The 14,163-nt window shown below is 38.5% G+C and overlaps 1 protein-coding gene across 2 annotated transcripts in view; it reads right to left on the bottom strand.

Moving 5' to 3' along the window:
• WARS (tryptophanyl-tRNA synthetase) overlaps window positions 1-14,163 on the bottom strand; it is a 27,856-nt gene extending 13,693 nt beyond the window's left edge. Inside the window, exons 1-4 of one of the 2 annotated variants that reach the window (XM_026849037.1) lie at window positions 14,053-14,163; window positions 9,103-9,316; window positions 7,840-8,047; window positions 367-475 (exon numbers count right to left, since the gene is read on the bottom strand). In XM_026849037.1, coding sequence (XP_026704838.1) covers window positions 367-475; window positions 7,840-8,047; window positions 9,103-9,216 — 431 coding nt within the window. In that variant the 5' untranslated portion in view covers window positions 9,217-9,316; window positions 14,053-14,163. Of the gene's footprint in view, window positions 1-366; window positions 476-7,839; window positions 8,048-9,102; window positions 9,317-14,018 lie in introns of both variants that reach the window. The other variant, XM_026849039.1, reaches the window with a different exon arrangement.

Here is a 14,163-nt window from a genome sequence, read left to right as displayed (position 1 = left end):
TAATACAGATGTATAGGTCCACAGGACACATGGACCCTTGTTGAAATCAGCAGGATGAGCCCTGGAGTTCTCTGCTAGGCCAATGCCTTTCTCTGTCTGCTAATGTACAGTCAAAATGGAACATGTACAAAGCAAAGATTCTGTGTGCTTTTCTTCAGTTTGGGATTAGTGAGGACATATCAGAAACTGATGCAATCAAGGTTTTCAAATGTTGCCAGAGAAAATCTGCAGTAGTTCCTAATTTCAAATGGCACAGTTGGTTTACCTTGGTATAAAAGAACACCGGTCTTTTGCTATTCATGGGTTTCTTCCAATTATGCTCACAGAAAATCTACCTTTTTGAATTTTAAACCAAGAAAAACTCACCTGTGAGAAAAAAAGATTCCTCTACGTAGAAAGCGGTGAGGTTTTTGCCCAGTGGCTCTTTCTATTCGATTGATCAGATCTGTGTCAATTTTACTGCTGCCAAACCGTACTGTAATCATAAAATGTTAAAAAAGAAAATAAAATAAGCATTGCATAGCTACAACCAGATTTTGGATTACCAAGAACGTACCAATGCAGCCTAGAATAAAAAGGACACCTTTTTCTTCAAGTCTCAGGTAAAATGATTAGATTTTCCTGATTCTTGCCTGAAGTCCCAGCAGTCATCTCTAGTACTAACTCTATGCTAGGATGTCCATCCAGTCCATTCAAAACATACAGTATTGCTCCATCCCTGACTGATTATAATTGCAGTCTTCTTACAACAGAAGTATTGATATTCACAACAAAAAAACATTCCAAAGAAACATATTTAGGCCTCTGTAAGCCATAGGATAAAAATGTCTGTGAAGCTCTGAATGTTCCTCTTGATGTCTGACTTTCTTTCCTCGTGTAACATGGTTTTTCACTTTCCAACCCCAAATACTCAAAGACATATACCTAACACTCACTCAAACCAGGACATTTGCAAACTTAATTCCTCTTTTATATGGATATGATAAGAGACACTGCTCCCCTCAAGAGGCTTGAAAAGGTAATGCATAATATTCTTCATGGTAATCAAGAAAGACATTACTTGGTGGTTTAGGAAATCAGCTGACTAATAAAACAACATATTCAGATGTAGTCATTTAATTCAAAAAAATGTTGCAATAGATTGAAATAGCAGTATTTTTTCCTATTCCAAACCAAACTGAATTGTGGAAGTCTTTTGTTTCTTCAGTAAAGTTTCCTCTACTCCAGTCTGAATTCTAATTCTAGTAAGTAGGTCAATCTCCATAATTTGGACATGAACAAAAAAATCTATACAAGAATCTACTCTTTGCTACTACTCTGCTCTATTTAACATTAGAACAACTTGAACTATTAATTATTTGGAATGCCAAAGTATTCAAAAGAAAACAGACTCTGGATGTACAGATATTTTATATGTACAAAATATCTAGATCCATCTATTACAACTATCTTACTAAAGAGATTACACTGTCCAATTCCATGGTTATAAGTCCACTTGGGAGAAGCACTTTGGGTTTTCCTAGCTGTAACAGAAAATAATTCTTCCACAGGAACATACTGCTGACACTTAACAATTTTCAAATATTTCGACAGTTTCCTAAGGAAACCAGATACAAATTAATTGTAAACCATTCATTATGCAGCTAGTAAACTATGACTTACATGACTATCATACTTTTGCCCTGTGGAAAACACAATCACTTTGAATGCCCCACACAGAATCAGGTTTACTTTAAATTCCCTCCTTACACATATCCCTGCTTCTAAATATTCAATTTATTTTTTAAGCCAAAAGCCAGTAGCATTAAAAGCCTTCCTACAGGAATATTGTAATTAACCAAAACGTCCTTCCAAAGACTACAACTTTCTACGGAGGAGGTATGCTTCTAATGTTACACCCTAGCACACAGTAATGATCCCTAGCTGGACAGCATAACAGTTTGCACCACTGCACAACAGAGACTGATTCCAGCTGGAGGCAGAGCTCTCTACCTGTGCTGGTTACCCAGTGTACTGCCTTGAGTACGCAACTCATTCTACAAAGAAAATTAACCTGCAGGGACAGCAAGGAATATTAAGCACACTGGTGTTATTTGAAAAGCCAAATATTCAGGCACTCTGGGCTTATTATACTAGACTAGATGAATTTCTCCCCCAGAAAAGGGAAAGGAAAGAGGCCTTCCATCCCTTTACAGCACAGGTTCTCAAAGCACAGCACGGAGGCTATTTTTAGTCCATCAAGGCTTTGCATACATCTCAAAAAAGACTATTTAAACCATGTCCATTCTAATAATTGAGACTGCAGTGCTCCCAAGGGATTTATGAGGGACAGAAGAGTCAGACCAACATGTACCCTGAAGCACCAGGATGCTGAGAAGGCCTGCATACAGGGAGTTCCTCTCCTACACTCTGGCTGAAAATGGGGAGGTGTGTTCACTGTGTGTTTTTTCATTTGTTATATGAACTATTCACTGAAGAGCCTTTCACAAACAAAAATCAGGAAGCCCCACTAAAAGAAAGACTTAATCTTGACAGGAAAGAAGAGTGGTAATGTATCCAATTTGAGCAACAACTTGGAGGTAAGCATTTCTGCTGTTCCAGAACCTCTATATCCATTTCATTTTCTTCTAGAATTACTGGTTATGCACAGCATTACTATGAGGTTTTGTACATAGTCATTAAACTTGAAGTTAACAGAAATTAATTACTAAATGGGAGGAAAAACTAGGCATATTATCATAGAATCAGAGAATGGTTTGGTTTGGAATGGACTTTCAAAGGTCATCTAATTCAACCCCAGTGTCATGGGCAGGGACATCTTCAACTCGATCAGGTTGCTCAGAGCCCCGTCCAACGTGACCTTGAACGTTTCCAGGGATGGGGCATCTACCACCTCTCTGGGCAACCTGTTCTAGTGTTTCACCATCCTCATTGTAAAAATGTCTCCCGCATATCTAGCCTGAGTCTTTTAGTTTAAAACCATTACTCCTTGTTCTATCGCTACAAGACTTTCTAAAAAGTCTTTCCCCATCTATCTTACAAGATGCCTTTAAGTACTGAAAGGCTGCAATAGGGTGTCCCTAGAGCCTTCTCTTCTCCATGCTCAACCACCCCAACTCTCTCAGCCTTTCCTCATAGGAGAGGTATTCCAGCTCTCTGATCATTTTTGTGGTCCTCCTCTGGACCCCCTCCAACTGTCTTACTTGTGCTGAGGACTCCAGAACTGGATGCAGCACCCCAGGTTGGGTTTCACCAGAGTGGAGTAGAGGGGCAGAATCACCTCTCTTGACGTGCTGGCCACACCTCCTTTGATGCAGCCCAGGATATGGTTGGCTTTCTGAGCTGCAACTGTACATTTCTGGCTCATGTCCAGCTCTTCATCCACCTGTACCCCCAAGTCCTTCTCTGCAGGGCTGCTCTCAATCCTTTCATCCCTGAGCCTGTATTGATATGAGGGGTTACCCCCATCCATGTGTAGGACCTTGCACCTGCCCTTGTTGAACCTCATGAGGTTCACATGGGCCCACTTCTTGAGCTTGCTAAGTCCCTCTGGATGACACCCTGTCCCTCAGGCATGTCAACGGCACCACTTAGCTTGGTGTTTGCACCATGGGAAACAAGTGCCTGCTTACAACTGTCCATTCACTCCAGGTGAATCAATCAGGGTTATCATACTAGGGAAGCACTGGGCCCATCCACTGACCCGTTAAATTAAGTACCACTAAAAGAGATGAATGCTGGTACAAGAGACAGCAACCACTGCTTCAATGTGTGGTTTCCAAGTGTTATTGCATCTGCTTGTCCTAAACAAACCTTAATCACTGAACAAATTTCCTCCTAGCAAATAAAATGCATTTCAAAATGGCAAAGTAATTATAATCTGAATGGATGCTAAAAAGAGACCAAATGAACATGAAAATGTTTGATTCAGCAGAACAATAGCAACCGGTAAGAGGCTAATCTTACAGAAACAGAAAACATAAGAATGCTCCAGCTTAATTGGGGCTGGCCACCCTAGAAATATTTATATGCTGTCATAAAAAGTGATTAAAAGCTCTCTGACATATAGAGCACTGGAAATGCCTAAATATCTTTATTAAACATTCACAGACTGCACAGCTCCCTTTTCTCTGTCCATCTTCACCTTTCTTGTCAAAAAATTGGGTAATTTTTCCCAATATATTTCTTCTTATTCCTTTTATGTGGACGTCCAAAACATTTTAGGCTCTCTATCCACAAAAATCTGCCTTCCTAAACAGCTTCTGACAAGGACAGCGTCTCCATTCCTTAAGAAGCTTTAAAAAAAATTCCTAGTGTGCTTTTGATCTCCAGTGTTCTAGCTTTTACCAAAAGTCAGCTTTCACCTCCCTGTAAATAAGATGTCCTGAGAGCTGGCATTTTCAAAAGCATATTTGCATTTACTGAAAATTTATTGTGTACTTTTCCTCTTTGCCATTGCCATGTTATATTTACATACAGAAAACTAATAACCTATTTGTTACACAATAACTTTACTGACCAGGCTGGTCTCAATAATCTTTAAACAATCATGGCAACTGGAGGAGGTTCCTGGGGGCTGGAAGAAAGTAAATACCACTCCTACCTTCAAGGAGGGCAAGAAGAAGGAACTGTGGAACTACAGGCTGGCCAGCCTCAACCCAATCTCTGGGCATGGGATGGGACAAATAATTGTAGAAAACATTCCCAAACATTATTAAAAACACGAAGGTGACTGGCAGTAGTCAGCATGGACTTATGAATCGGAAATCATGCCAGACCAACTTAATAGCCTACTGTGATGATGACTGGCCTAATAGAGGAGGCAAGAACAGTGGATATTGTTTATCTCAACTTTAATAAGACTTCTGACACCATCTCCCATCTCATTCTCATAGATAACTGATGAAGTCTGGACTAGCTAAGTGGACAGTATAAGGTGAACTGAAAACTGGTTGAACCATCAAGCTCAAAGGGTTGTGACCAGCAGCACAAAGTCCAGTTGGAGCCCAATATTTTTTGTGTATTTGTGTAACCTGGGGGTTGATATTGGTGCCAATACTAACATCTTCATTAATGATGTGGATGGTGGGACAGAGTATACCCTCAGCACATTCGCAGATGAAACAATACTGGGAGGGGTAGCTGATACAACATATGGTTGTGTTGCCATTCAGGGGGACCTCAGTAGGCTGGAGAAATGGGACTGACAAGTATCTCATGAAGTTCAACAAAAGCGAATGCAAAGTCCTGAATATGGGAAGGAATAACTCCATACACTGGGCAGGGGTCCAACTGGCTGGAAAGCAGCTTGGCAGACAAGGACCCTGGGGTCACTACAAGGACCCTTGTCCTGGTAGACAAGGAATTGAACGTAAGCCAGCAATTCACTTCTGTGACACTTGAAGGTCAAAGGCCTATGGACTGCATTAGGAACAAGCACTGCCAGAATGTCAAGGGAAGTGATCCTTCTCCTCTATGCAGCACTGATGAGACACACCTGGAGCACTGGGCCCAGTTCTGGGCTCTAGCATAAGAAGGACATACTGAAGTGAATCCAGCAAATGGCCATGAAGAAGAAGGGCTTAGAGCTTCTGTCATACAAGGAAAGGTTGAGAGAGCTGGGATTGTTGAGCTTGGGGAAGAGAAGGCTCAGGAGGGATCTCATCAGTGTGTATAACTATGTGATTAGGGGAGGTGGCAGGAGAGTAAAGACGACAGTACCAAACTTTTCTCAGTGATGCCCAGTGAAAGGACAAGAGGCAGTGGACATAATTTGAAATAAAGGAGATTCCATTTACCCTTCATATTGTGCACATGGTCAAATACTGGAACAGGTTGCCCAGGAAGGTCATAGGATCTCCATCCTTGGAAATAACAGAAATCCTGCTGGAAAAGGTCCCGAGCAACCTGCTCTATTTGACTCTGCTTTGAGGAGGGGAGTTGACTAGACGATCTACAAAAATCCCTGAGAACTTCAACCATTTTATATCACTTGCAATATTCAGCTCATCAAATTATCAGCATGGTTAGCATATAATGCTCTTTCTCACGTAACCCTCTGCTCTTTGCTCATGCTCAAAAAAAATACAATATTCTAGGGACGTTCATGTCTAGTACTTGGCTAACAGAGTTTTCTTCCCAGAATGTCTTCAGGCTTTTATTACACTTTTGTTGTGTAACCATACACTTAAGTGCATGTCTAGGAGAACTATTTGAGAAGAATAACCCTTTCAATTGCATAGTGCTTTTAGCACTTTAATTTCTTCTATGTTTGAGTAAACACAAGCACAATGGCAACTTTCTCTGGTACCACTAGTAAACAGATTATAGGTGGCACAAAAATTTCCTTAACAGTAAGAGCTATCAGATGTCAAGTTCTTGGACAATACTTTTTATTATTATTTTTGAAAAGTGAAGTAAGAAGAGGAAGTTTATCAATGATAAGCAGTAACCATCTCACTTCCTGAAGTGGCTAGGCTAGCACTCTTTGAAAAATTTCCAGTACATCACTTAGAACAAGCAAAATTACTCACCTACCAAATTCCCCAATCTGCTAGTTGAGTAAATAAGTAAAAACCCTTTAGGCTAACCCATCACTCTACATACATACACACACACACACACACACACACACACAAACAGCTACTGGAAAAAAGGGCATTGCTGTCAGGCTTTAACATGGCTTTAGAGAATTGATTTACAGTGAAGTCACGTTAGTCACCCTCAGGAAGACCTTGAGATTGGGCCAACATAAGTATTCTACTCTTCCCACTTCTCTACCAACACCCCCAAGAAAACAAAAAACCTTCTCCATACCTCCTACACAAGTAACAACATGATGAGAGATCTTATCCACTTCTAGATTCTAACAATCATCTTTTTTCATTCTCCCTCACTGAGGTATATTTTTCTTCGTACACTTCTCCCTTTCCAACTTTTTCTTTCTCCTATTACCTTCTGCAGACTAAGCCAATACGCACATACATTTGACATTATCTTACAATAACATCAGAGAGTTAAAAAAATGACGACACAAGCAACTGAGCTCCCAAAAGCAAATATATGATTACTCCCACATAAGAGTGTATGTTCTGTTGTGAGAAACAAGCTAGTATGCAGACACCAGCAATATACAACTGAGGTACTAAATATGATCTGAAGACTTACAATAATTATAAAAAGCAGAAATAACAAAAAATAATGAATATTTCTCTCACATGTTTCTAAGCTAGACTCAAAAAAGCTATTAAAATAGCGGACTGTAAAACAAATAAGGAAATAACCCCCTGTTTCTTAAATCAGAAAAACTTAGCAAGTTTTGTAACACCTCTGTCTAAAATAGTTCCCATTACATTGCACATTTTTCCAATGAGGTATATCTTCATCCCAACCAGAACCTGGCTGCTTGATAGCGTCTTCTGAAGAAGACACTACACTTAGAAATTTCTGTGTTAATTTTGTATCATCCCCGTTCTCCCTAATTCAGAAGTCAAAGCAGATATGGAGAGATGGTAGGAAGAATCCTACAGCCTGGCCAGAATGCTCCAGGCTCTAGTTGTTCTGCATCACAGCCACTAAAGATGCAGATACTCAGTCACAGTGTCTTTTCTAAATGGAAAAGTTCTTTGCAAAGTATTTAAGTTTTCCACAGGAAATCCCTGCCTGTGGAAATCAAGTCCTATGGCAAATTCTTTAGACAAGTGAATGCTAAGATTAGACATAAATTAAATGTTACCTATGATGGTTTTGATCAGGATTTGTTATGATCCCTTGCTGGTTTTGTGGTCATTAGGATCACTTTACATAAATTCGTTAGTAGCAGTGAATTAGGAGTTATACCTATGAGTTTGTCATAATCCACGCCTTTAGCATTTGATGTCTGCACAGTCCAGGGGTCCACAAAATCCTCATCCTCTTCTTTACTTGTACCATTGTTTATTAATACAAGATCTCTTGGAGGCAAACCTGCCTGGTAATCTTGTCCTGTTGTTGTTTTATATAACAGTTTTAATGATAATAGCATCCTCACTGCTGCTTCAATTTCATCCTGAATAAAGGAAAAAATATGTGTTTAATACACTTAAGATAAACAGTTACATTAATGTCCTGACCTTTCAAAATCCTGCATACATGCTTTGACTTGAATTGCATTATTCATAAACTCTAAGCCTTTATTTACATGTTTGCAGCATCACTGCCAAAAAGCAGAAGAAAAGCAAATCGCATGTAATCATTTCCTAATCGTCAGAATATAGAAAATCACCATTACCAAGATATTTAAAGCACCTCTCTCACTTACCAATTTCTGCCTGAGGAAAAAAAATGCTTGCCTGCTTTTCAGAGGTATAACAAGCTTAACATTTTAAGCACAAATTTCAAATATGATATAAATGATTACCTAATATACTTTAAAATGCTTTTAGTGGCTCACCGTAAAATAATTTATTCATTACAGTTCACTGACAGACTTGAAACTAGGACAAAAAATTCTTTACAATTTTTATGGTTATGACCTTTTTAATACAAAACTATTGTAACATCTCATGCAAGCAATAAATAGATCAACATTTTATTCAACTCCCAGTTTTCTAGGCTTACTCCTAGAGGCACTACTCTAAGTGAACCCATATTAAAACTGACAGAATAGGGAATTTGAAATTAATGGCGAATTACTAAATTACTTAAAGGAGATTAAGCAGGGACTGTCAGTGAAGTTACAGGAAGATATATTTGCTAATGTGTACAATAATTCATGGAGAAAAATATTTTAAAGAAGCATCTAAAACCAGGGAAGAATGCAAGTGATATAAATTTTACTTGAAAACCAAATGCCTTGGATCTTGTCGCATAGCATGGTAAATGGCTGAAGCAGACTTGTAAGCCTATGATTCTCTGTTCTTACTTCAGGAATAAAAACTCTTCTCTTGCTGGTGACTATCTTGCTCCAGGTATGTCCACAGTTCACACAATGGACATAAATATTTTTTAACAAGACTTTTTTCTTAATGTAATGCAAAATAGATCTCAGAACAATCATTCTCTGGCACTGTTAAAGACAGACCTAACTTGAAAAAGGTCTTGCAAAACATGAAACAGAAATACCTTTGCTGCTTTTCCGGCTTTGAGTGCTCTGACTTTCTCTCCTTGTTCAGTTACTCTTTCAAACAGCTGAAGCGGACTCAGAGATTTCAAATCACAGTTTGGACTATCAGCCATTTTGTGAGACTTCAAAAGATCTATTTATTTACAATTCAACTAAATTTAATGTCTTCTAATTCCTTGGCTTGTAGATTCAAAACAGCAGCAACACAGAGAACTGTAGGGCAAAAAATAGTGTTTTTATTCTTTTATGTATATCTTTAAGATTTGATGAACAGAATAAAAATATAGAAACTATACTGATCCCATACCGAATTCTATTCATATCAGATTGATAAATGTGGAGACATTAACACAATGAGCTTCAGTTTCATAGAGAAATGGACTGAGACTGACAAGAGTACCAAATAAATTCAGAGATCACTCTTAATGTTTGTCTATGTATTTAACAGTAGAACACCTTTTCAAAGTCAAACTCCTGACAAAAGTAAAATTAAATATATGTATAATTCAGAGCATCTCAGAACAGTTGGTAGAGGTTATCCCATTCCTGATTAATGTTTTTGCACTACTTGATACCCTGTCAAATGCTAAATGAGCTTTTAATAACTTTCATATGGAATTTTGTCTTAATATATGTAGCATAGCACTTCATCCCAAAGAAAGATATACAAGAGAAAAGCTTAGTCATCTTCTTTACTGCTTTCCTCCAGAGGCCACAAAACACACATGATTAGTGAGAAATGCTGTTTTCTGAAGAACAATCAATCCTTGGGTAAGTAATGCTATAAATTTAAGGAACTGTTTCTCAGCAGTACGTAGGAAAAATAACCCTAGGAGACAGCTTAAGATGATGTAATAACAAGAGTAATACCGAGACCAAGGGTAATAACACAGCAGTCTTCCTATGTGCAACATATACCTTGATCACTGGAGTTTCCTAGCATGGAGCGCACCCATGCTTCCACACACAGACCTCTCTCCCAGGCTAACATCTATAATGTTGCATATATTAACGATAACATCATCTGAAAGTTTCTTAGCAGTATATTAATTAACAACAACCAAGACTTTGGAAAACTACAACTGCATAGTTTACAGTACAGTAACACAGAAAGTACTGAAAGTTAAATAATGCTGTTAAAATGTTAAGTAAGCATAGAGTTTCTGTTATCAAATGCATTAAAATAATTTTCATTCTGCATTAGAAATATCTTAATCTTTGTCCCATCAGGCATAACTGAAAATGTTATAAACAAGCTCTTCTGTACTTAATTTTTATGAATACACTGAACACCTCCTAGTAATTTAAAAGACAGGGAAATCCTGTAACATGGATTGCATTGATTTAACTCATACTTTACTACACATCCTCTCATATAGGTGGCACAGCAATTCCTTCCTCTGATTTTTCTAAAATTGCCTGATAAATTGTCTTCTGATAATCTCTGACCTAAAACTAGAGTTTTATTTATGTCTAAGAAATCAGGTGAAACTCATCAACCTGCCATGAGTGAAAACTCATTTCAACTGCAAAGGCAGAAATTCTGTATTTTAAGAAACCCTTATTTTCAAAAAATTATTCATGCTCAGCTCTCTGAACAAAATTATGAGGTCTTTAGAACTACATATGCTCTGAATCTTTTTTTTTTTTTGGTAAAAATTCAAGCATCATGCTGTTTAAATATCCAGAACTGAAGATAAACAAGCATTAACCTGATATGGGAAGAGAGTTTTAAAACCATTATGGTTCTGGCTATAGTGAGCTTGCCATATTTACATAGAAGAAAATAAGTGTTAAAAATGGGTAAGGAGGACACCATCTGTTAGAAAAACAACATTGTAAGTGAAACTGCAACTATCTCAAATGAATCCATTTGGGATGAACATACTACTATAACAAGGTACACAGGGAAGCATATAGAGAATTAGAAAACAATTTCACAAAATCTGAGGCTGTTAAAATGAGATAACAGTGCAGATCCTAATGACAAAAGTGAACTGAGGGAAAAGTAAATTTTCCATTAAAGCTATCATTACAACTTGGCCAGGGTTGTGAAGTGCTGCCTCACAATCAGATGTGGTTGACTTACGCAATCACCCCAAGCTATTGCATAGCTTCTTTACTTGAGGAACGTGATGTCATCTTAATTCATAAACCGATGCTTATTTTACATGTACTGTATTCAGATGTGACAGTGACAAATGCAATGCATTGAAAGAATAGATTAATTTCATACTGAGTTGCAAACAGTGGTATGTTGGAAACACAGCATCTACCCTAGAGCATTCTCTGTCATGTCATACCCATAGCCATGAAGAAAGAACTCTGTGCCCATGTAAACTCCTACTGACTTGCACAGGATTATGTCTCTCTGGAGAGACTCCCTAGCACTTTACTGACTCATTGCTACACATGGAGCATGAAAAGATTGAGTTTACAAGATACACATGTAACTGAAGTGAATCATAAAAGCTCTTAATAAAAATACATGCTCATTTGGCTCCCTTTTCCCAGAAATGAAAAAGAAGAAACATAAGCATATAATAGCTGCATTACCTGTTCAGCGCTATTTCAGAGCCTTCCTTCTATAAAATAATCATCGTAATCACACCCTTAGTTATATTTACATAGTATATATTTAACCTGCCACTGTAAAAAGCCTTCACTTGCCTAGAAAACTTAAGAAGGTTGATTTGGTAACTTGCTGGCTACCAAAACATTATTAAGGCTTTGTTTGTCAGACAGCTGCAATATTCCCAGATTTCAGCTTCAGCTGAATACCCAGAGAAAGCTGAAAGTATATACATCCACTTGCTAATTTAATTTGCTTAGTCTATAAACATTGATACCATACTTAGATTACACAATTGACTAAATTAAGATTACTGCATTATCACTAATACTTCAGTTTTTAACCTAAACTCAATCCCTTAAAAACTTAAAAATTCCAACTGCAAATAAAGGGGTAATTTGAAACATATCAAACAATTACTTGACATATTCCTACAATTTACTTATATTCTTTTATTTGGATACTAGTGTTTACCTCTTTTTTCATAGGCACAAGATATTTAACTCAGAAAGAAAGCATACAGAGTAAATTCAGATTAGAAAATGTTTAAGAAGATTAACACACCCCCTTTCTGTAGGAATATGCCAGTGATACTTATTGGCTTCAAATTTTACAAAATAGAAAAAGGTAAACAAGAATTATTCTTTGGTGTAAAACAAATTGTGACTTGGTGTTTTAACTTAATTCCTGAACGTACGTTCTTAATGATAGATTACCTCCATTCAGAAAGGCTGAAATGTCACAGCTGAGACTGAGCACACATACTGGAAAGCAGTAAAACAGAAAGACTCTTTAAAAAGTTTGAAATATTATGGATTTCAGTTCAGCAAAGAATCCCAGATGAAGGTGCATTTTCATTAAATAGTGAAAGTAATTTAGTCACTGCAACAAGAGATGAGGATATTACAATCACAGAATGCAAAAGATATTGACTGCTACCTAAAACTTATCTCTATTTACCTCGGTACTGTCCTTATTTGCTGGTGAAATTCAAGCCAGCAATTCAGTAGTATGGAACACAGGTCTTTATCTTTTGAAATTCATAAATGCAGATGTAAATGGTTTAAAAGAAATATCTGTATATTCTGCATTTTATCAGGACATTTTTTCTTGCTTTCTTATTGATATTATGAAAACTAACAATCTCAGATACTATATGCGAACAGATTTGAAGGAAAAAAAGGATACATGGGAGCTTGAGAATGGACTACTAAGACATTTAGGACCAGAATCTAAGATGAACTGAAAAGCTTCAGTTTCACAGTGTGAACTTGAAAGCCAAGAATTGTGTGTCTTTTCTATCTATGAAATGCATACTAACTTGTAACGGGTATTGCTCTCATGACTGTTTCAGAGTATTAAATCATCATAAGACAAAGCTCAAAAATAATTCTTGGCACAGGTATCAAAAGACAATTGTATTCTCCTCTCTTCCCAGTCTGATGACAATCAGATCTATGATAATTTTCACTGTTTGCTATCTGATTTGGTAAGTTAGAGACCTGAGAATCAAAGAACAGGGTTTCACATTATGTTAAAAAGAGCTCTTCCATGACAAACATTGCATGAAGGTGTATCAAGACTTCCAAACACAACAGTGATACAAAAGTCCCCCAGAAATGAATAAAAGAATGTGAATTTGTCTGACAGCACTTATGTTCCTGAGAGCTGTTTTGCCTCCTGGAAATAGAACAAAAAGTGAAATTAAAGCAGGTAGCGTGCACACAGATATCATGTAAAATATATCTTCTCCTCCAGCACAGGCTATATTTTATAGTGGACTTGCCTCCCCAATCATGGTAATCACCAATTTATGTATGAAATACAATTAAAGTGTACAAGATGATTCCCTGAGATGATGACCACTCAACCACTCTCATCTGAAGAAAATCCAATATGAACCTTTACTGTACTACAGCTTTAAAGAGCTAAGCTCCTGTGCTGGAGTGCTTATACATAAAATTAACCAGCAAGCTACTGTTTTTAACACTGCAGCCCTGCAACACTCCCCTACCACACGCCTGCCTGGGCAAGGCAAAGGCTGGCAAGGCCAGCTCTGCCATCCCTGGGCTGGGCCGCATTTTCCAGAGTCCAGGACTCTCCCTCTCCCCCCGCCATTTCCCAAGGCAAGGCTTTTTCTCCTGACGCACTGGCGAAATAGCCAAGGGGGCTGCGGCCCCAGAGGCTGTGGAAGAAAAAGCCCTTAAGCAGCGCATCGACGTCTCGCTAAGGGAGGGATGAAGTGTGCCGAGCACAGACCCCCACCCCCAGCACCCCGCACCGGCCAGGGGAGCGGCAATAGCCCCCCGGCAAGCCCCTCACACGCCCGTCGGGGTCTCTCACCGAGGCCCCATCCCCTCTCCGGCCCGGCCCTCACCCGTTCGCCGACGGCCGGCCCGACTCTGACCGGTCCAGCCTGACCCGGCTCGGCGCAGCTCCCCTCACGGCTCCCCTGTCACTGCCATTGCATCACCCCCAGCCGGCACGG

The sequence above is a fragment of the Athene cunicularia genome, assembly GCF_003259725.1.
Source record: "Athene cunicularia isolate RWA chromosome 5 unlocalized genomic scaffold, athCun1 chr5_part1, whole genome shotgun sequence".
NCBI lineage: Eukaryota > Metazoa > Chordata > Aves > Strigiformes > Strigidae > Athene > Athene cunicularia.
Note: the sequence above shows the minus strand (reverse complement) of the source record. Positions and strands in the feature narration are given on the sequence as shown.